This window comes from Somniosus microcephalus, chromosome 7 (genome assembly GCF_052327205.1).
Source record: "Somniosus microcephalus isolate GS21.2 chromosome 7, FLI_Smic_1.0, whole genome shotgun sequence".
In the NCBI taxonomy this organism is placed as follows: Eukaryota; Metazoa; Chordata; class Chondrichthyes; order Squaliformes; family Somniosidae; genus Somniosus; species Somniosus microcephalus.
In genome coordinates this window covers 116,585,033-116,606,412 of record NC_140993.1, presented here as the reverse complement: position 1 = coordinate 116,606,412, position 21,380 = coordinate 116,585,033, and the positions used below count along the sequence as shown (strand labels likewise).

The following is a 21,380-nucleotide window of genomic DNA, read 5'->3' as shown; positions in this document are numbered from 1 at the left end:
TGGTGAGATAGGACACCTGCTGCCGGTATTCCCTGAGTGGGTAAGGCCTACGTTGCCGACGCCTGATGGCCCCTCTGCGTCTAGGCATGGCTGGCCCTCTCACACAGCGTCTGCGAGCCCTTCGCACATAATGCTGGAACTGAGGGTTGGAACCCCATGCAGCCCCCATAATAAACTTGCAAACAGTGAAATCACAATGAGTGAAATTTCCAAGCTCTGGCCAGAAGCCAAAAATACCTCTCCTATGTTGTCCCAAATCAGGAAGGTCTGTTCCTTGGTCTCTGTCCAGAAATCCAAAGCACTAAAGTCATTGCAGCAAAATGGCTGGCCTTTATAGTTCAGTCTAAGTGCCCTTTAATTAGCGCTCCCCGAGGCCCGCAGGGCCTCTGCTGCATTCCACTTCACAGTTCTTAACAGCGCCACGCCCACATTGGGCGGGCGCCACTGAATTTCCGGTTTGGGGTGCACAAACAACGTTGCACGACGAAATGACGTCATAAGCTGCGCGCGCAGCTGAGCGGGCGCAAACACTTTGCGCCGGCGCTAAATGTCAACTGAAGTTGGGCGTAGGCGCAGATCGGCCTGCGCCCGGGCGCTAAGTGCCTAGCGCTGGAAGTCTACCCCTCTTATGGCGCTAACGGCTGGCGGACGCAACTGAATTTCTAGGCCTAGGACTCAGATATTAATTAAATGGATAGTAATTTCATTGCACTAGAGTGTCATTCCATTCAGTAATGTAGGGAGAGAAGTAGTATGTTGCAATTTTGTCTCATTATTATAATGTACTCATACTGTACCCATTTCTAAGTAGTTGTACTGTTATGGAAAAGGTTTTTCATATTCTTTAAGTAGTCAGTTTGCAGAATGTAGATATAAAATTAGATTTTCCATTTCAATGCACCTGACATTCCCCATTGAAAATGGGGCAGCAACCTGTTCCATTCTCCCACCCACCTCCAGGCTGGCCTGACGTTTCCTGGGGCAATGTTCAGGTGTAAGGTCCGGCAGGCATTCATAGATGAAACTCGGCCCCATTTTTGAAGTACTGTAGATCTACTTTTGAACACATGCAAAATCTCTTTACTAGAAAGAATGTTTCACAATCAAAGGAGACAAAACTCATTTTTTTGGGGGGGGGGGGGTAAATGCCTGTTAAAATAGCAGACAAAGCAATGTCATACCCGTGAAGTGCTCATCCACTAATATCGCAAATAATTATTTCTAGGTTTACGTTACATATGCTTAATCTCCTTCTGAAAGGAAGTTCAAAGCTTCCAAAAATAGAAGTCACTGTAACATTTGGAAATCCAACTGCCAATGACCACAGAAAGGCTATACAAAATTTAGTAACAGCTGTAAAAATAATTCAACAAAGAATAAAGAGTTGCAGGCGATCCAATGAATCATTTTCTAACAATTAACTCCAAATTATCATTTAATTAATTTTCAGGGATTACATCGTAGTCATTAAAATGTCATTAAACATCAACCACATGGAACACACCAACTATCAATATCCACCTGCCACTGAACTTCAAAGTAATTCATTGTACGTGAAGAACTTTGAGATGTTTCTGAGAGATGTGTTTGATGAAAATATGGATTTTTAATTTTTAGGTGATTTCAAATAGGGTAAATCTGTATTAAAAATGGAATCAGTCAGTTGTGTCTTGGGGATCTCTATGAAATTTCCTTTATTCAGCAGAAAATTAGCCTGTGGATGACCCATACAGATGATTGGCTGAACTGTGATTAGTTTTCAGAAATTTATTCTAAGCGAATGGATATTTGAAGTGTATTTGTGTTGTTGTTTCATATCCATGTCTGGCTACTCAGAGCACAGCTCATTGTCTGTTCTATGGGATTATCTGCAGGGCTATTTTATGCAAATTTGATCAGCAAGGAGGTCTTTCTCAAAATTTGCTGAAAGAAGCTGCAAGGACAATGGATTCATTTTTTAAAACAGACACCCTGACTTGTATGTAACATAAATTTTATTGATGTATTGCATAATATCTTGGCTAATATTTTTTCCTACTGTATTGGTAAACAAATCTGGACAGTAGTTTTAGCCTACATGCGGTGATCTAATGGTCTGATGTTTCTGCTATCTGAGGTCTCAGGAGACCATGCATATCCTATGTACTTTCCTATGAGCGGTTTACCACGATTTGGGTAAACCTGGGTTATGCTAACCTAAACACAGAAGAGAATAAAGATGCAGGTTTTAGCTCATAGAAAAGTCAATCTACTTATGGAATTGGTCATCGAATCGTTTACATAAGTAAACGGCCTAGTAGAAAATCTGTACTGTAAACCATAATAAGGTGCAATATAAATGCAAGTCTTTCATTCTATCAACTGGAATGGGGGAACATCATACTCAGAACCTGACCGAATAGGCTAAAATTACTAGTCAAACCTATTTTCACTTAAAACGTATATACAGAAGCAAAGATTTTAGGCATATACAGAATCCAAAACAACATTGCTATTCATAGGGTCAGTGGCACCTAGATAATGCCTAACAAGAAATTGGTCTGCCCATTTCAGACCCTTTCTTCAGCAGGACCTTAAATGACTGAGATTTTTTTTGATGAAGATGTGAAAGCAAGAGTCCTTATTGCTATATTGCAAAGCAAATCACTTATTACTACTTTGTGCATAATACTTTAGTGATTCCCTTCTACCAAAGAGTTGATAAGCCGAACCTCTGCTGATGACTTTCAGAGAATGGCTCTATACTGCTGAATCTTAGGCTGCAATTTTACTAACCTCGGCGGGTCCGTGGCAGGCAACGTCGGTGGTGGGTCCCGACCCCGCTGCTGTCTCCATCCCGGCCTCTGAAATGAATTTCCCCTGATTGGGCTTGTTAAGCCCGCCCAGCGCGTTTGCCTGCCAATTAGAGGAAGCGGGTCTGGTGACGTTATTTGATGACGCGTCATCAGCCAGTTTCCTTAAAAGGACCATAGCCAACTTTATTTTGACAGTTGTGCTGTCAGTGTTCTACAGCATTGAAGTGCTGCAAACACTGACAAGCACTACACCACCCAAGCTCTCCCATGACTCCCTCCATATGCTTATGGAGGGAGTCACAGCACGCAGGGAGGTCCTCTTCCCTTCCCTTCCCATGAGACTAACACAGCCTGGTTGCACATTGCAGAGGAGGGCACAAGCAGGAATGTGCTCAGGGGGACCTGGTTGCAGTGCCACAAACGTTTCAATGATCTCAGTAGATCACGAAACATTAGTACAAAGCCACACTCAACCTCATCCTGCTGTGCCTCTCATCACATCCCCATCACTCTGCCTTCCCTACCCTACTCCTGCACATCCTTACTCATACCAGCTTACCTTGCACGTCCACCCATTCTTTCTATCTACATTATCACTTCCCCATCTCACCAGCCACCCCTCACATTCACCCTCATCCTAGTGCAATCATACCAACTAACAACACTCAAGGTTAGCCATTTGGGTGTTTCATGCAATGTTCATGTAAAGTTTCTGTTAATGTGGTGTCAAACATTGAAACATTTATTTTCAACACATTGCATTATTGGACAGATTTGTGTGCACCTTTGGAAGTGGCTTAGTGAGTTGCAGTGAATGGTGAGACATAACGGTAACCCCCGCAATGGTTATGAGTGTGAAAGGAATGGCTTGGGCATCGTAGAGATGTTTTATGGTGTTGTTGTGGGGTGGTGCCAACCTGGCGCATCTTGTGGCAGCCAGCGGTGTACAGCGTCAAGTAAAGTAAATCTGGCCATGGTGAGGTCATCCCTGGCCTCCCGGGCAGCAATGTGGTTGGGTGCTGATGCCCTTTGTCCTGTGCAGCATCAGGTGATTGCGGAGAAGGTTGGTGGTGTTGTTGTTGGTGCTGCTGGTGTGCCTGGTGCTGCTGGTGTTGGAGCTGATTGTGGTGGGATTCTGAGGACCAAGGTGGGAGAGTATAAAGGGCACCCATGCTGATGGAATATATGGCAGGTGAAGTAGAGATGACAGAAGCGATCTGTCAATGGTGGGAGAGATAATGAGGTCAGACTGGATGTAGGCTTGTGTAAAGACTTGAAGCATGGTGAATCTGTTGTGGAAATACAGTGAGGAAGAGTTTGTGGCTGAGGGAAGACATCTCTGTCAGGTGGGAGCTTTTACTGTACATTTGAAGATGTCAACTCATCAGCTGATTCAATGGCCACTGAACCCCCGCCTCAGCTTGACAGATGTGGCCCATAACCAGCGTGAATCCCGTGGGCGAGTTGTCAAATGCAGAAGGTGAGCTGAAATTCATTGTTAAGTGGCTCTAAACAAGCCACTAATTACCTGAATTGGGTCCCCCACTGTGAACCCGCTGCTGTGTGTCGGGTCTGCTCAGCGCTGACAGACCCGACATTGGGGAAAGGCATGTGGCGGTGGGTTCACAGCGGGGTCCCGACTCACTTGGGGAAAAAAACACTTTCCCACCCGACCTGCCGTCGACCGCGCCCGCTGACCCCCAGGAAAATCCAGCCCCATGAATTTAAATACCAGGTTTTTTTTTGTTCTTCAGTAACCAACCTTGCTGAGATTATAGATCCTACACAATTAACAAGATAATCACATATAGTCCATGTTGAGTTGAAAGAATTATAAATGGGCTCGGTTTTGGGAAGCCAGATTCACATTTCACACACACAATTCTGTTTAGGAAGTTGCTGGCACTGAGTATATGCGTTAACATTTAAAACCCTTTATGTTATTTAAGCTCCAGTTCAAAGCAAGTTTCTTGGCTGTTGCAGACAATATGGAATATTTTTTTATTCGTTCCTGGGATGTGGGCGTCACTGGCAAGGTCAGCATTTATTGCCCATCCCTAATTGCCCTTGAGAAGTTGGTGGTGGTAAGCTGCCTTCTTGAACCGCTGCAGTCCGTGTGGCGAAGGTACTCCCACAGTCTATTAAGGAGGGAGTTTCAGGATTTTGATCCAACGACGAGGAAGGAATGGAGATATATTTCCAAGTCAGGATGGTCTGTAACTTGGAGGGAAACTTGCAGGTGATGGTGTTCGCATGCACCTGCTGCCCTTGTCCTTCTAGGTGGTAGAGGTCGTGGGTTTGGGAGGTGCTGCCAAAGAAGCCTTGGCGAGTTGCTGCAGTGCATGTTGCAGATGGTACACACTGCAGCCACGGTGCGCTGGTGGTGGAGGGAGTGAATGTTTAAGGTGGTAGATGGGGTGCCAATCAAGCAGGCTGCTTTGTCCTGGAGCTTCTTGAGTGTTGTTGGAGCTGTACTCATCCAGGCAAGTGGAGAGTATTCCATCACACTCCTGACTTGTGCCTTGTAGATGGTGGAAAGGATTTGTGCCTTGTAGATGGTGGAAAGGCTTTGGGGAGTTAGGTCAGACACTCACCACAGAATCCCCAGCCTCTGACCTGCTCTTGTTGCCACAGTATTTATGTGGCTGGTCGAGTTATGTTTCTGGTCAATGGTGACCCCCCCAGGATGTTGATGGTAGGGGTTTCAGTGATGATAATGCCATTAAGTTTCAAGGGGCAGAGGTTAGACTCTTGCTTGTTGGAGATAGTCAGTGCCTGGCATTTGTCTGGCGCGAATGTTACTTGCCACTTATCCGCCCAAGCCTGAATGTCGTCCAGGTCTTGCTGCATTCGGGCATGGACTGCTTCATTATGTGAGGAGTTGCGAAGGGAACTGAACACTGTGCAGTCATCAGCAAACACCCCTATTTCTGACCTTATGATGGAGGGAAGGTCATTGATGAAGCAGCTGAAGATGGTTGGGCCTAGGACACTGCCCTGAGGAACTAGTGCAGCGACGTCCTGGGGCTGAGATGATTGACCTCCAACAACCACAACCATCTTCCTTTGTGCCAAGTATGACTCCAGTCAGTGGAGAGTTTTCCCCCTGATTCCCATTGACTTCAGTTTTACTAGGGCTCCTTGATGCCACACTCGGTCAAATGCTGCCTTGATGTCAAGGGCAGTCACTCTCACCTCACCTCTGGAATACAGCTCTTTTGTTCATGTTTGGACCAAGGCTGTACAGAGGCCTGGAGCCGAGTGGTCTTGGCGGAAACCAAACTGAGCATCAGTGAGCAGGTTATTGGTGAGCAAGTGCCGCTTGATAGGACAGTCAAAGACATGTTCCATCACTTTGCTGATGACTGAGAGTAGACTGATGGGGAGGTAATTGACCAGATTTGATTTGTCCTGCTTTTTGTGGACAGGACATATCTGGGCAATTTTCCTCATTGTCAGATAGATGCCAGTGTTGTAGCTGTACTGGAACAGATTGGCTACAGGTGCGGCTAGTTCTGGAGCACAAGTCTTCAGCACAACATCCGTGATGTTGTCAGGGCCCATATCCTTTGTGTCCAGTGCACTCAGCCATTTCTTGATACCATGCGGAGTGAATTGAATTGGCTGAAGACTGGCTTCTGTGATGGTGGGGCCCTCAGGAGGAGGCCGATATGGATCATCCACGCGGTACTTCTGGATGAAGATGATTGCAAACGCTTCAGCCTTGTCTTTTGCACTCGTGTGCTGGGCTCCACCATCACTGAGGATGGGGATATTCATGCAGCCTCCTCCTCCCGTTAGTTGTTTAATTGTCTACCACCATTCATGACTGCGTGTGGCAGGACTGCCGAGCTTTGATCTGATCCATTGATTGTGGGATCGCTTAGCTCTGTCTACAGGATGCTGCTTCCGCTGTTTAGCATGCATATAGTCCTATGTTGCAGCTTCCCCAGTTTGGCACCTCATTTTTAGGTATGTCTGCTGCTGCTCCTGGCATGCTCTTCTGCACTTCTCATTGAACCAGGGTTGGTCTCCTGGCTTGATGGTAATGATAGAGTGAGGGATATGCTGGGCCATGAGGTTACAGATTGTGGTGGAATACAATTCTGCTGCTGCTGATGGCCCACAGCACCTGATGGATGCCCAGTTTTGAGCTGCTAGATCTGTTCTGGTTCTATCCCATTTAGTACAGTGGTAGTGCTACACAACACAATGGAGGGTGTCCTCAGTGTGATGACGGGATTCTGTCCTCACAAGGACTATGCAGTGGTCACAGCTGTCATGGACAAATGCATCTGCGACAGGTAGATTGGTGAGGACAAGGTCAAGTAGGCTTTTCCCTCGTTTTGGTTCTCTCACCACCTGCCGCAGTCCTAGTCTGGCAACTATATCTTTCAGGACTTGGCCAGCTCGGTCAGTAGTGGTGTTACCGAGCCACTCTTTGTGGCAGAAATTGAAGTCCTCCACCCAGTGTACATTCTGTGCCCTTGCTACCCTCAGTACTTCTTCCAAGTGGTGTTCAACATGACGGAGTACTGACTCATCAGCTGAGGGAGGGTGGTAGGTGGTAATCAGCAGGAGGTTTCCTTGCTCATGCTTGACCTGAGGCCATGAGACTTCATGGGGTCCGGAGTCAATGTTGAGGACTCCCAGGGCCACTCCTTCCCGACTGTATACCATTGCGCCGCCACCCCTGGCGGGTCTGTCCTGTCGATGGGACAGGACATACCCAGGGATGGTGATGGAGGAATCTGGGACGTTGGCTGAAAGGTATGATTCTGTGAGTATGACTATGTCAGGCTGTTGCTTGACTAGCCTGTGGGACAGCTCTCCCAATTTTGGCACAAGTCCCCAGATGTTGGTGAGGAGGACTTTACAGGGTTGACTGGGCTGGGTGTGGCGATGTCATGTCTGAAGCTGGTGCCGAGGTCGATGCCGGGTGGTCCATCCGGTTTCCTTATTTTTTTTGTAGCGGTTTGTTACAACTGAGTGACTTGCTAGGCCAGTTCCGAGGGCAGTTAAGAGTCAACCACGTTGCTGTAGGTCTGGAGTCACATATAGGCCAGACCAGGTAAGGACGGCAGATTTCCTTCGCTAAAGGACATTAGTGAACCAGATGGGTTTTTACGACAATCCAATAATTTCACATTCACCTTTACGGATACTTGCTTATTATTCCAGATTTATTTAATTAACTGAATTTAAATTCCACAGCTGCTGTGGTGGGATTTGAACTCATGTCTCCGGATCATTAGTCCAGGCCTCTGGATTACTCGTCCAGTAACATAACCACTATGCTTCCGTTACCTGCCAAGAACTAAGAGCACAAATACATTTTTAACTATGGGTTACGACTGCTTTTAACAATATATGCAAGCATAGCAGTGAGCCTGTACACATCCTGCAACATCTTCAAGACACTGCAGCAGACTGGGAGATACTGGCATTATACATTCCTTTTAATTATTGTCTGCTGAGTGCCTGTGAGCAATTATACCTAAATTTTGGACATAATCACTAATGAAACAATATTTGTTGACAAATTAGACTTCAAATTCTACTAAATAGTATTCTGGGATTTTGCATGTGATTTGGGGATTGAATTCCATGACTGTATCTATTATTCTGTGAAAACTGTAAGCAAGTGGCCTTTATTTTATAGAATCTTAGAATGGTTACAGCACAGAAGGAGGCCATTCGGCCCATTGAGTCCATGCCAGCGTTCTGCAAGTGCACCTCAGCTCGTCCCACTCCCCTGCCCTTTCCCCATAGCCCTACAATTTTTTTTCTTCAGGTACTCATCCAATTTCCTTTTGACAGCCGTGATTGAATCTGCCTCCACCGCCCTTTCAGGCAGTGCATTCCAGATCATAACCACTCGCTGCATAAAAAAGTTTTTCCTCATTTCGCCTTTGGTTCTTCTGCCAATCACCTTAAATCTGTGTCCTGTGGTTCTCGGCTCTTCCGTCAATGGGAACAGTTTCTCTCTATCTACTCTGTCTAGACCCCTCATGACTGCTGGACTGCTCGAAGGAAAGCAACCCCACCTTCTCTAGTCTGTCCATGTAACTGAAATCCCTCATCCCTGGAACCATTCTTGTAAATCTTTTCTGCACCCTCTCTAAGGCCTTCACATCCTTCCTAAAGTGCGGTGCCCAGAATTGGACACAATACTCCAGTTGAGGTCGAACCAGTGTTTTATAAAGGTTCATCATAACTTCTTTGCTTTTGTACTCTATGCCTCTATTTATGAAGCCCAGGATCCTGTAAGCATTTTTAATCGCTTTCTCAACCTGGCCTGCCACTTTCAACGATTTGTGCACATATACCCCCAGGTCTCTCTGTTCATGCACCCCCTTTAGAATTGTATCCTTTAGTTTATATTGCCTCTCCTTATTCTCCTACCAAAATGTATCACTTCGCACTTTTCTGCGTTAAATTTCATCTGCCACGTGTCCGCCATTCCACCACCCTGTCTGTCTTGAAATCTATCACTATCCTCCTCACTGTTCACTATACTTCCATGTTTTGTGCAAATTTTGAAATTGTGCCCTGTACACCCAAGTCCAAGTCATTAATATGTATCAAGGAAAGCAGTGGTCCTAGAACCGACTCCTGGGAAACACCACTGTATACCTTCCTCCAGTCCGAAAAACAACCGTTCACCATTACTCTATTTTGTATCCATGCTGCCACAGTCCCTTTTATTCCATGGGCTTCAACTTTGCTGGCAAGCCTATTATGTGGCACTTTATCAAACGCCTTTTGGAAGTTATGTACACCACATCAACTGCATTGCCCTCATCAATCCTCTCTGTTACCTCATCAAAAAACTCAATCAAGTTAGTTAAACACAATTTGCCTTTGACAAATCCATGCTGGCTTTCCTTAACTAATCCACACTTGTCCAAGTGACTGTTAATTTTGTCCCGGATTATCATTTCCAAAAGCTTCCCCACAACCGAGGTTAAACTGGTCTGTAGTTGCTGGGTTTATCCTTACATCCTTTTTTGAATAAGAGTGTAACATTTGCAATTCTCCTGTCCTCTGGCACCACTCCTGTATCCAAGGAGGATTGGAAAATTATGGCCAGTCCCTCTGCAGTGCGAGTCATCAAAGAGTGCTCTGAGTTTGGGTAAGTGTGAGTTAGGGTAAGTGGGGTGTTAGGTGCTCTTTTCAAACTTTAACTCTGTGGGTTGTAGTTAATAAGGCCTTTCTGGTGCAGAGTGACTGTTGGTAAACCATTTAACTGATGTAATTAGAGGGATTGATTTAATTTAAATCCAATTAATTAAAGGGGATACTAACATCTAAAGTCGGGCAGAGGGTGTCCATAACTAACAATAAAAAATTTAATTAATTACATAGAATGGAGCAGGTGATGTGTTACTGTTGCGAGATGTGGGAGCCGGTGAACCCCATTGAGGCTCACGGTGATTACGTCTGTGACAAGTGTCTGCTGCTACAGGAACTCCAGCTCCATGTTGATGAGCTGGAGTCTGAGCTTCAGACACTGCGACACATCAGGGAGGGGGAGAAGTACCTGGACTGTGTGTATCAGGAGGTGGTCACACCTATGAAGTTAATTAATTCAGATGTAGCCCATGGTCAGGGACAGGGCGGTGTGACTATGAGTGAGGCAGGTACGGGGATCCAGGAGGTAGAGCTGGAGGAGCCGCAGCCCTTGCTCTTGTCCAACAGGTTCGAGGTTCTTAATCCCTGTGGGGACAGGAGCAGGGACTGCAGGGAGGATGAGCAACCTGGCCACAGCACCGTGGAACGGGGGGCCATTCAAGAGGGGGGAGTAAATAGAAATGTTGTAGTAGTAGGGGATAGTATTATTAGGGGGATAGATAGAGTTCTCTGCAGCCGAGAGCGAGAGTCCTGAAGGCTGTGTTGCCTACCCGGTGCCAGGGTTAAGGACATCTCCTCTGGGCTGGAAAGAAACTTGCAGTGGGAGGGCGTGGATCCAGTTGTCGTGGTCCATGTTGGTACAAACGACGTAGATAGGACTAGGAAGCCGGTTCTGTTAAAGGAGTATGAGCAGCTAGGGGTCAAATTAAAAAACAGAACCTCAAGGGTAATAATCTCTGGATTATTACCTGAGCCACGAGCGAATTTGGCTAGGACAAATAAAATTAGAGAGTTAAATGCATGGCTCAAAGACTGGTGTGGGAGAAATGGGTTTTGCTTCCTGGGACACTGGCACCAGTACTGGGGCAGGAGGGAGCTGTTCCGTTGGGATGGGCTTCACTTGGCCAGTGCTGGGACTAGAGTCCTGGCGGATCATATAACTAGGGCTGTAGAGAGGGCTTTAAACTAACTAGTGGGGGGGAGGTTCCTAGAGAGCAAATAATAAAAATGACAACAGAGAAGGTCATAGACTTAGGTAGCAGTGGGGAAATTAAAAACCAGAGCGTGTCAGGAAGGGGCAGAAGATATGGAGTAAAAGGTAAAGTAATAAAAAGGGCAAAAGCAGGAACTAAGTGTCACAAAACATATTTGAAAGTTCTCTATCTGAATGCACGTAGCATTCGTAACAAAATAGACGAGTTAATGGCACAAATAACTACATATGGGTATGATCTTGTGGCCATTACAGAAACATGGCTGCAGGGTGACAATGCCTGGGAATTAAACATACCAGGTTATTTAACGATCAAGAAGGACAGGCAGGAAGGAAGGGGAGGTGGGGTGGCTATGTTAATAAAGGAAGGAATCACTGTAATACAGAGAAATGATATTGGGTCAAAAGATCAGGATAATGAAACAGTTTGGGTGGAGGTAAGGAATAATAAGGGGAAAAAAACACTAGTGGGCGTAGTCTATAGGCCTCCGAACAGTTGCAACTCTGTTGGACGGAGTATCAATCAGGAAATAGTTGAGGCTTGTGATAAGGGAACATCTATAATTATGGGGGATTTTAACTATCATATTAATTGGACAAATGAAATTGGGCAGGGCTGCCTTGAGGATGAGTTCATTGAGTGTATTAGGGATGGGTTTCTTGAGCAGTATGTAACTGAACCGACCGGGGGCAAGCAACCTTAGATCTGGTCCTGTGTAACGAGACAGGATTAATTAAAAATGTCCTAGTAAAGGATCCCCTTGGAATGAGTGACCATAACATGGTTGAATTCCATATTCAATTAGAGGGTGAGAAGGTTGGATCTCAAACAAGCGTGCTAAGCTTGAATAAAGGAGACTATGAAGGTATGAGAGCGGAATTGAGTAGAGTGGATTGGGAAAATAGATTAAAGGGTAAGACGATACATGATCAGTGGTGTACATTTAAGGAGTTATTTTACGACTTCCAAAAAAAATATATTCCACTGAGAAGAAAAGGGTGTAAAAGAAAAGACAGCCATCCGTGGCTAAGTAAAGAAATTAAGGATAGTATTCGACTAAAAACAAGGGCATATAAGGTAGCCAAATCTAGTGGGAGGATAGAGGATTGGGAAAACTTTAAAAGACAGCAAAAAATAACAAAAAGATTGATTAAGAAAGGGAAGATAGATTATGAAAGTAAATTAGCAAAAAATATAAAAACAGATAGTAAGAGTTTTTATAGTTATATAAAAAGAAAAAGGGTGGCTAAAGTAAATGTTGGTCCCTGAGAGGATGAGACCGGGAAATTAATGGTGGGAAATATGGAGATGGCAAAAACACTGAATGAATATTTTGTATCAGTCTTTACAGTAGAGGACACTAAGAATATCCCAACACTGGACAAACAGGGGGCTATAGGGGGGGAGGAGCTAAACACGATCAAAATCACTAAGGAAGTGGTACTCGGTAAAATAATGGGACTCAAGGCGGATAAATCACCTGGACCTGATGGCTTACATCCTAGGGTCTTGAGGGAAGTGGCGGTAGGGATTGTGGATGCATTGGTAATAATTTTCCAAAACTCCCTGGACTCAGCAAAGGTCCCGGCAGACTGGAAAATTGCTAATGTAACACCCTTATTTAAAAAGGGCAGTAGACAGAAGGCTGGAAACTATAGACCGGTTAGCCTAACATCTGTGGTAGGTAAAATTTTGGAGTCCATTATTAAGGAGACAGTAACAGGACATTTGGGTAATCATAAATTAATAGGACAAAGTCAGCATGGTTTTATGAAGGGGAAGTCATGTTTGACAAATTTGCTGGAGTTCTTTGAGGAAGTAACATATCGGGTGGATAAAGGGGAACCAGTGGACGTAGTGTATTTAGACTTCCAAAAGGCATTTGACAAGATGCCACACAAAAGATTATTGCTTAAGATAAAAAGTCACGGGATTGGGGGTAATATTCTGGCATGGATGGAGGATTGGCTATCTAACAGAAGGCAGAGAGTTGGGATAAATGGTTCATTCTCAGACTGGCAATCAGTAACTAGTGGTGTTCCGCAGGGGTCAGTGCTGGGTCCCCAACTCTTTACAATCTATATTAACGATTTGGAGGAGGGGACCGAGTGTAACATATCAAATTTTGCAGATGATACTAAGATGGGAGGGAAAGTAGTGAGTGAGGAGGACATAAAAAACCTGCAAGGGGACATAGACAGGCTAAGTAAGTGGGCAGAGATTTGGCAGATGGAATACAATACTGGAAAGTGTGAGGTTATGCACTTTGGCAGGAAAAATCATAGAGCAAGTTATTATCTTAATGGCAAGAAACTGGAAAGTACTGAAGTACAAAGGGATCTGGGGGTCCTGGTGCACGAAACTCAAAAGGTTAGTATGCAGGTGCAGCAAGTGATTAAGAAGGCCAATGGAATGTTGGCTTTCATTGCTAGGGGGATAGAATATAAAAATAGGGAGGTATTGCTTCAGTTGTACAAGGTATTGGTGAGACCGCACCTGGAATACTGCATACAGTTTTGGTGTCCATACTTAAGAAAAGACATACTTGCCCTCAAGTCAGTACAAAGAAGGTTCACTCGGTTAATCCCGGGGATGAGGGGATGGACATATGAGGAGAGGTTGAGTAGATTGGGACTCTACTCATTGGAGTTCAGAAGAATGAGAGGCGATCTTATTGAAACATATAAGATTGTGAAGGGGTTGGATCGGGTGGATGCGGGGAGGATGTTCCCGATGATGGGTGAAACTAGAACTAGGGGGCACAGTCTTAGAATAAGGGGCTGCTCTTTCAAAACTGAGATGAGGAGGAACTACTTCACTCAGAGGGTGGGAGGTCCATGGAATATGCTGCCCCAAAAAGCTGTAGAAGCTACATCATTACATAAATTTAAAACAGAAATAGACAGTTTCCTAGAAGTAAAGGGAATTAAGGGTTACGGGGAGCGGGCAGGAATTTGGACATGAGTCTAGGTTTGGATCGGATATGGCCCTGTGGGTAGCGGAGTGGGCCCAGGGGCCGTGTAGCCTGATCCTGCTCCTATTTCGTGTGTCTAATTCTGTTAGATTCAGGAGATGGTTCTGTGATAGTAGATTGGCGGTTAGGATCAGATCAGCTATGATCTTATTGAATGGCGGAGCAGGCTCAAGGGGCCAATTGGCCTGCTCCTGCTCCTATTTCTTATGTTCTTAATTTCCACCCTTACCTCCCTCAGCATCCGAGAATGCATCCCATCTAGTCCTGGTGACTTATCTACTTTAAGTACAGCCAGTCTTTCTAGTACCTCCTCTTTATCAATTTTTATCCCAGCCAGTATCTCCACTACCTCCTCTTTCACTATATCTATGGCAGTATCTTCTTCCTTGGTGAAGACAGATGCAAAGTAGTCATTTAGTACCTCAGCCATGCCCTCTGCCTCCATGCTTAGGTTTCCTTTTTGGTCCCTAAACGGCCCCACTCCTCCTCTTACTACTCGTTTACTATTTACATGCCTATAGAAGACTTTTGGATTCCCTTTTATGTTAGCTGCCAGTCAATTCCCATACTCTCCCTTTGCCCCCTCTTATTTCCTTTTTTAATTCCCCTCTGAAGTTTCTATATTCAGCCTGGTTCTCACTTATATTCTCAACCTGGTATCTGTCATATGGCCCCTTTTTCTGCTTCATTTTACTCTCTATCTCTTTTGTCATCCAGGGAGCTCTGGCTTTGGTTGCCCTACCTTTCCCCCTTGTGGGAATGTATCTCGACTGTACACAAACTATTTCCTCTTTAAAGCTAGCCCATTGTTTGATTACAGTTTTGCCTGCCAATCTTTGATTCCAATTTACCTGGGCCAGATCCGTTCTCAACCCACTGATATTGGCCCTCCTCCAGTTAAGTATTTTCACCCTAGATCGCTCCTTGTCCTTTTCCATAGCTAATATAAACCTTATGATACTATGATCACTGCTCCCTAAATGTTCTCCTACTGACAGTTGCTCCACTTGACCCACCTCATTCCCCAGAACCAGATCCAGCAATGTCTCCTTTCTTATTGGGATGGAAATGTACTGATCAAGAAAGTTCTGCTGAACACACTTCAGAAATTCTTCCCCCTCTCTGCCCTTTACACTATTACTATCCCAGTCTATATTAGGATAATTGACGTCCCCCATTATCACCACTCTATCGTTCTTGCACCTCTCAGTAATTTCCCTGCAAATTTGCTTCTCTATATCCAGCCCACTAGTTGGTGGTCTATAAAATACAACTAGTAGTGCAATGGCAGCTCTAGTGTTTCTCAACTCTAACCAAATAGATTCTGTCCTTGACCCCTCCAGGACATCCTCTCTCTCCAGAACTGTAATATTCTCCTTAATCAATAGTGCCACCCCACCTTTTTTCTTTCCTTCCCTATCTTTCCTGAACACCTTATATCCAGGAATATTTAGTACCCAATCCTGCCCTTTTTTGAGCCAGGTCTCCATTATCACCACAACATCATATTCCCATATGGCTATTTGCACCTGCAGCTCACCAACCTTATTTACCACACTTCGTGTGTTTACACACATGCACTGTAAACCTATCTTAGACCTTAGATCTATTTTATAAAATGTTAATTTATCTATATTACGCTTTTAATGTTTATCCCTGATCAGTTTTAAAGCTGAAAATTCACATCAAAATGGTATAAAAAATGTATCAGCTAGTCACTGTAAATCCGTGTCTCTGACAATATACTCTACACGGCATAAACACCCCATCTGCGATAAAACAGTAAATGCTCTGACTCATCGTGAGCAACACCACGGGAGATCTGCTTGTAATATATGAAAATTCCGGTTCCAGGCGGGAAGTTGGCGGACAAACGCACAGCCCAGGGCAATCCTGCTGATAGCAAGTAAATGGTAAGTTCAGCTGCCAGGGCCATCCCGCGGAGATCTTGCGATAAGAATGGGGAAGAGATGTGAGTTTGTGGCAGGCCAGACTGAAGCTTTCCTTGTGGGGCTCAGAGAAGCATTCCCGCTCCTCCTGGCCCCACAAGGAAAGTAAGAAAAAAAATGATCTTAATTGCCACTTTCCGTTCAGGCCGCTGAGTTAAAATGACAATTGGCTCCCGATGATGACATATGTTAAAAAGGATCTCGCCGGCTTTGGGCAAGTGTCCTTGCTGCCTACTCAGTTGAGCAGGTAAGAATTGCAACCATTCAGCTCCCAGCAGTTCCAGGGTGGGTAAGTAAGCTAGACAATTTTAACTGCCCACCCGCCCGGTATCTGCCAGGCGACTAGGGTTAAAATCAACTCCTTTATGCTCAGCTGTCCTTGTACAAGCATCACAAAATTAGCTGACTGCAAAATAATGCAACATTCTAAAATAAACTCTCTCTTACAAATTACAATCCTTTGGACAACTTGTGAGAATTTTGTTCCAACCAGCAACTTACTAAATAGTTCTCTCATAGTTATACTGGGAAACAAGTGCAACAACATGGAGAGATGCTTTTCCTGCAGAATTATACAGTGAAATAATTCAAAAAGTATTGTACCACAAAATTGCTGAGTTTCCATTTAACTACTCCACATTGTAGCGGGGGGGGGGGGGGGGTGGAGGGAGGCGGCAAATTCTGCCCCATTCTCACTGAAAAAAGGTTCGGTAGGCAGAAATGTTCCCTGTAAGCTGCGCCCACTCCAGGGGTCCCGCTTTTAAATAGAAAAACCGCACATGGTGGTATTTTGAATGAGCTCTGCAGCCCCTTAAAGGGACCATGTAGCCCCCCAAAAATTTCAGGGAACATTGGTAGGCAGACAAAAATTTTGTTTAAAAATCTATCACCCACTGGCCGCCTGCAACTCAACAGACTTGATTTTCATGCGGGATATTAAAATTGGTAGCCAGTGCTTCCACCCAGAACAGCATGTAGCCTTATTGAAATATTTAAATCGGGTCCAACGCCATTTGTTGTTCTTCTTCTTAGGCAGTCCCTCAGAACCGAGGATGACTTGCTTCCACATTAAAAATGAGTTCTCAGGTGACTGATGAGTCCAATGCGGGAACTACAGTCTCTGTCACAGGTGGGGCAGACGGTGGTTGAAGGGGTGGGTGGGTGGGTTGCTTGGGTTGATGCGTGCTCCTTGTGCTGCCTGCGTTGGCTTCCGCTTGCTCCCGGCGAAGAGACTCGAGGTGTTCGGCGCCTTCCCGGATGCTTCTCCTCCACTTTGTGCGGTCTTGGGCCAGGGATTCCCAGGTGTCGATGGGGATGTTACACTTCTTCAAGGAGGCTTTGAGGGTGTCCTTGAAGCGTTTCCTCTGCCCACCTGGGGCTCTCTTGCCGTGCCAGAGCTCCGAGTAGAGCGCTTGTTTTGGGAGTCTCGTATCGGGCATGCGGACAATGTGACCCATCCATCGTAGCTGATTGAGTGTGGTCAAAGCTTCGATGCTGAGGATGTTGGCCTGAGCAAGAACACTGACGTTGGTGCGCCTATCCTGCCAATGGATTTGCAGGATCTTGCGGAGGCAGCATTGGTGATACCTCTCCAGTGCTTTGAGGTGCCTGCTGTACATGGTCCATGTCTCTGAGGCATAAAGCAGGGCGGGTATCACTGCTGCTCAGTAGACCATGAGCTTAGTGCCGGGTTTGAGGTCCTGGTCTTCAAACACTCTCTTCCTCAGGCGACCGAAGGCTGCACTGGCACACTGAAGGTGGTGTTGGACTTCGTCATCGACGTCTGCCCTTGCTGACAATAGGCTCCCGAGGTATGGAAAGTGGTCCACGTTGTCCAAGGCCTTGTCGTGGATTTTGATAATCGGGGGGCAGTACTGTGTGGTGGGGGCAGGTTGGTAGAGGACTTTTGTCTTACGGATGTTTAGTGTAAGGCCCATGCTCTCGTACGCTTCAGTGAAGGTATTGACGATGATTTGGAGTTCGACCTCCGAGTGAGCGCAGACGCAAGCGTCGTCTACATACTGTAATTCGATGACAGAGGCTGGGACGACCTTGGACCTGGACTGGAGGTGACGGAGGTTGAACAGTTTCCCGTTTGTTCTGTAGTAGCATGCGCGACACCCAATGGAACTGTGCATTGACTGGTCATAAAGCTATCCTTAAAAGGACTGCTGCAGGCTGCTCTAAAATGCAGAAAAAATCTGTGGCATTGGGGCACTAATTTTTCTGGGGCCAGGAGAATGCTGCTCCATTCCCCACAGAAATGTTCCATCCCGCTGCCGGCCCCTTGTGCCCACCTTTTTTCTTCAAGCACACACTTCCGATAATTAAAATGAGGTTTGACCATGAAGATGCTTTGGGACCGTTGCTAGTGCCATTGAGTGGGTGGTGCGATCACTTCGCCCATCATCCACTCAATGTGCAGTACTGTACATATGAAAATCGGCAACACTGTGTTTTAGGACTTGTGAATTTTTATAGAAATGAGTAGTATTTCTGCCTTAAAATAAATCACATTTCATCTCATTCAGAATGTTCTACGGTTTTATGCATTCTTCTGATCTGCTTTGAAACATTAAAAAATATTGCACCATTATATCACAGAAAATATTTTGGAAGTTACAATGAGAATTCAATAGGCTGGTTCTCGATCATACCACAACTGTGTCTTGTGAAAAACTTTTCTCCCACAAACTCACTGTCACAATTTCAGCAGAAAAGAGAAACACATTTCAGAGAGTGAATATTTTTCACTCGCTGACAGCAACCATTCAATGATCGCACAAAGAGATTGTTCACTGCTTTTGGCACTGTGTTATTTCATGCCATTTGGCACTAACAGAAACTGCACAAAGTCTGGGAGTTCTGCCAGTGTTCAGGTTATTCTTCCCACAGAATAGAGAATAAAAATCACTAATATATAATTAAAAAAATTAACTTATGCTCAATTTTCTTCAGGTAGAATGCCACAAATAAACAGTGGAAGGATGGAACAGGATGAAAAAATACAACAATTCAGGCTCAGGGCCTTGCTTTCACATGAATGTTAAAAGATCCACTGGATCTGGACAATTACAGTCAAGCTTAAGACCTCCAATAAAGTTCAAAAACTAAGATCAATGTGCAAAGAGTAACTGCTCTAAAACGTACCCATCATAGGCAGCAAGCAGAAAGTTCAGCAGTAAACTAATGGACTGTTCGACATTTATTTGATGGGTGGTTGGCATTCGTTTGTTCAGCTGGTAAAGTATTGTGGAGATGATAGCTTCCAAGCGAGCCACACTGAGTTCAGCATTCGGATCCATTGTATTTAGCCCATTTTCTCTGAATGCCTCTATAATATTCCAAACATCTACCAAGTGCACTAAACAAGTAAAAAAGAAAAAGATGGGTAAGTTTCATAAAAACAGAGGCAGTTGAGCCTGGCTGCCTCATCCTCCATTCTTGACTATCCGTAAGCCACCTCTTACCTGTCCCCCAAATTCATATCACTCTGTAGCTTGTCCTCCATTATGACCAGTTTCCACCCTGCCTAAAGCACCATGATTGAACTAGTCAAAGTCACCAATGGCTTCAACTTGTGACTGCAATTATGGCGCACTATCCTTTCTTGCACTCCTCAACCTTTCTGTGGTGTTCAATGTTTGTCACTCCTGTAGCACTGCCCTCACTCAGTTTCACTCCTACCTGTGCCAACATAACCTCCAATAGCTCCCCTTGTATGATCAGGTCAGGAGTGCCCCAGAGTTCCATTCTCCTTTATCAGGCTACTCTCCTCCACAAGACACAGCTCCTGCATTCTTGACCTCCTTCCAATTGGCACACCTGAAATAGCTTCCTCCTGCCCTCTTGCACGTTCGCCTTGGGAGTTCCATTCTTGGCCCTCTCCTATTCTTTACATACATGCAGGCCTTTGGCAACATTATCTCTGGACATGGGGTCTGTTTGCATATGTATCCTGACAACATCCAGCACTATTATTCCACCATTATCCTTGGCCACTACTGTACTGCTTGCCTGACATGAAGTCCTATTTGTCTGACATCAGCTTATGGATGCGCCAGAAGTTTCTCCAGTTTGGCACTGGTAACAAGTCATTCTGTTTGGCTTTTGCCAAGACTCCACACCCAAGCATCCAATTTCATCCTCTTCCTCACCTGTTTGTTCAGACTAAACTTGACAGTGCACAATCTTGGTGTTCTGTTTGACCCTGAGCTGAGCTTCAGACACCAAATGATAAGCCAGCACCAAGACCTCAAATTTTCAGCTCTGCAATATCACTCACCCTCTCCATTACTTTAGCCCCATCTCCTCTGAAACCCTCATCTAGACTTTGTCACCTCCAAGCTTGACTTCTCCTTTGCTCTCCACCTGAGCTCCACCCTGTATAGACTTAATGTATCCAAAACTCATTTGCCTGCATTCTATCCCACACTAAATCCCACTCGCCTATCACTGCTGACCTCAACTATCACCCTATCCACTAATACAAGATCACAAGATAATTACAGACAAGGAAGGTAATTTAATCGACCACAATTAATTAATTCGGAGATATTTTTAATTCCCCATTTCAGTATCCAATTTTTTCTTAAAAGATTCGCCTCCAATACTCTTGGAAGTCTATGCCATATGTTAATCACTCTTCGTGTGAAGAAGAATTTCCTGGCATCAGTCCTAATCTGCCTTTCATTAGCTTGAACCTGTGTTCCCTTGTTGTAAGTTACTTTAAAGCAATGTTTCAAATCTACCTTCTCCATTCTCTTAACTATCTTATATACCTCTATAAAGGTCAACACTCAGACGACTCCTTTCCAGGCTGAAAAGCCCAGGTTTCTCCAGTCATTCCTCATAACTCAGAGCTTTACCACTAGGGGCCACCCCCATGCCAATTCTCCATACTGGCTCTAATGGTTGAATGTCTCCCTTGCATTTCATCAACCAGAACTAGTCATAGTTTGGTCATGGTGTGGTCCGATCAGCTTAGTCACAACTTCCTCTGATTTGCATTCTACTGATTTGGCTATGGAGTTCAACATTCTATGGCTTTGTTGATTGCTGCTCTACACAGTTAGGCAAGCTCAGCGTCGAGTTTACAAAAGAGTCTTAGGTCTTTTTCAGCTTTATCCTCAGCTATTCAACACCATTCACAGGATATATATGTTGCCTATTTGTCCTTCCTACATGCGGTACTTTCATTAAAAATCATCTGCAATTGTTCTATCCACTTACATATTTTATCCAACTCACTTTGTAACTTCTGCCTCCTCAAGATTCCACTGCCTCCTCAAGATTCCACTGCCCCTCCTAGTTT

At 44.9% G+C, this 21,380-nt stretch overlaps 1 protein-coding gene across 14 annotated transcripts in view; it reads right to left on the bottom strand.

The window, feature by feature from the left end:
* Positions 1 to 21,380, bottom strand: part of dtna (dystrobrevin, alpha) — a 364,320-nt gene that overhangs the window by 249,475 nt on the left and 93,465 nt on the right. For all 14 annotated transcript variants that reach the window (XR_015079004.1, XR_015079005.1, XM_085992861.1 and 11 more), the window contains exon 4: positions 19,217 to 19,430. Coding sequence is in view for 12 of the 14 variants with exons in the window: in XM_085992861.1 (XP_085848987.1) it covers positions 19,217 to 19,430 (214 nt within the window). In the remaining 2 variants the exon portion in view is untranslated. The remainder of the gene's footprint in view (positions 1 to 19,216; positions 19,431 to 21,380) is intronic.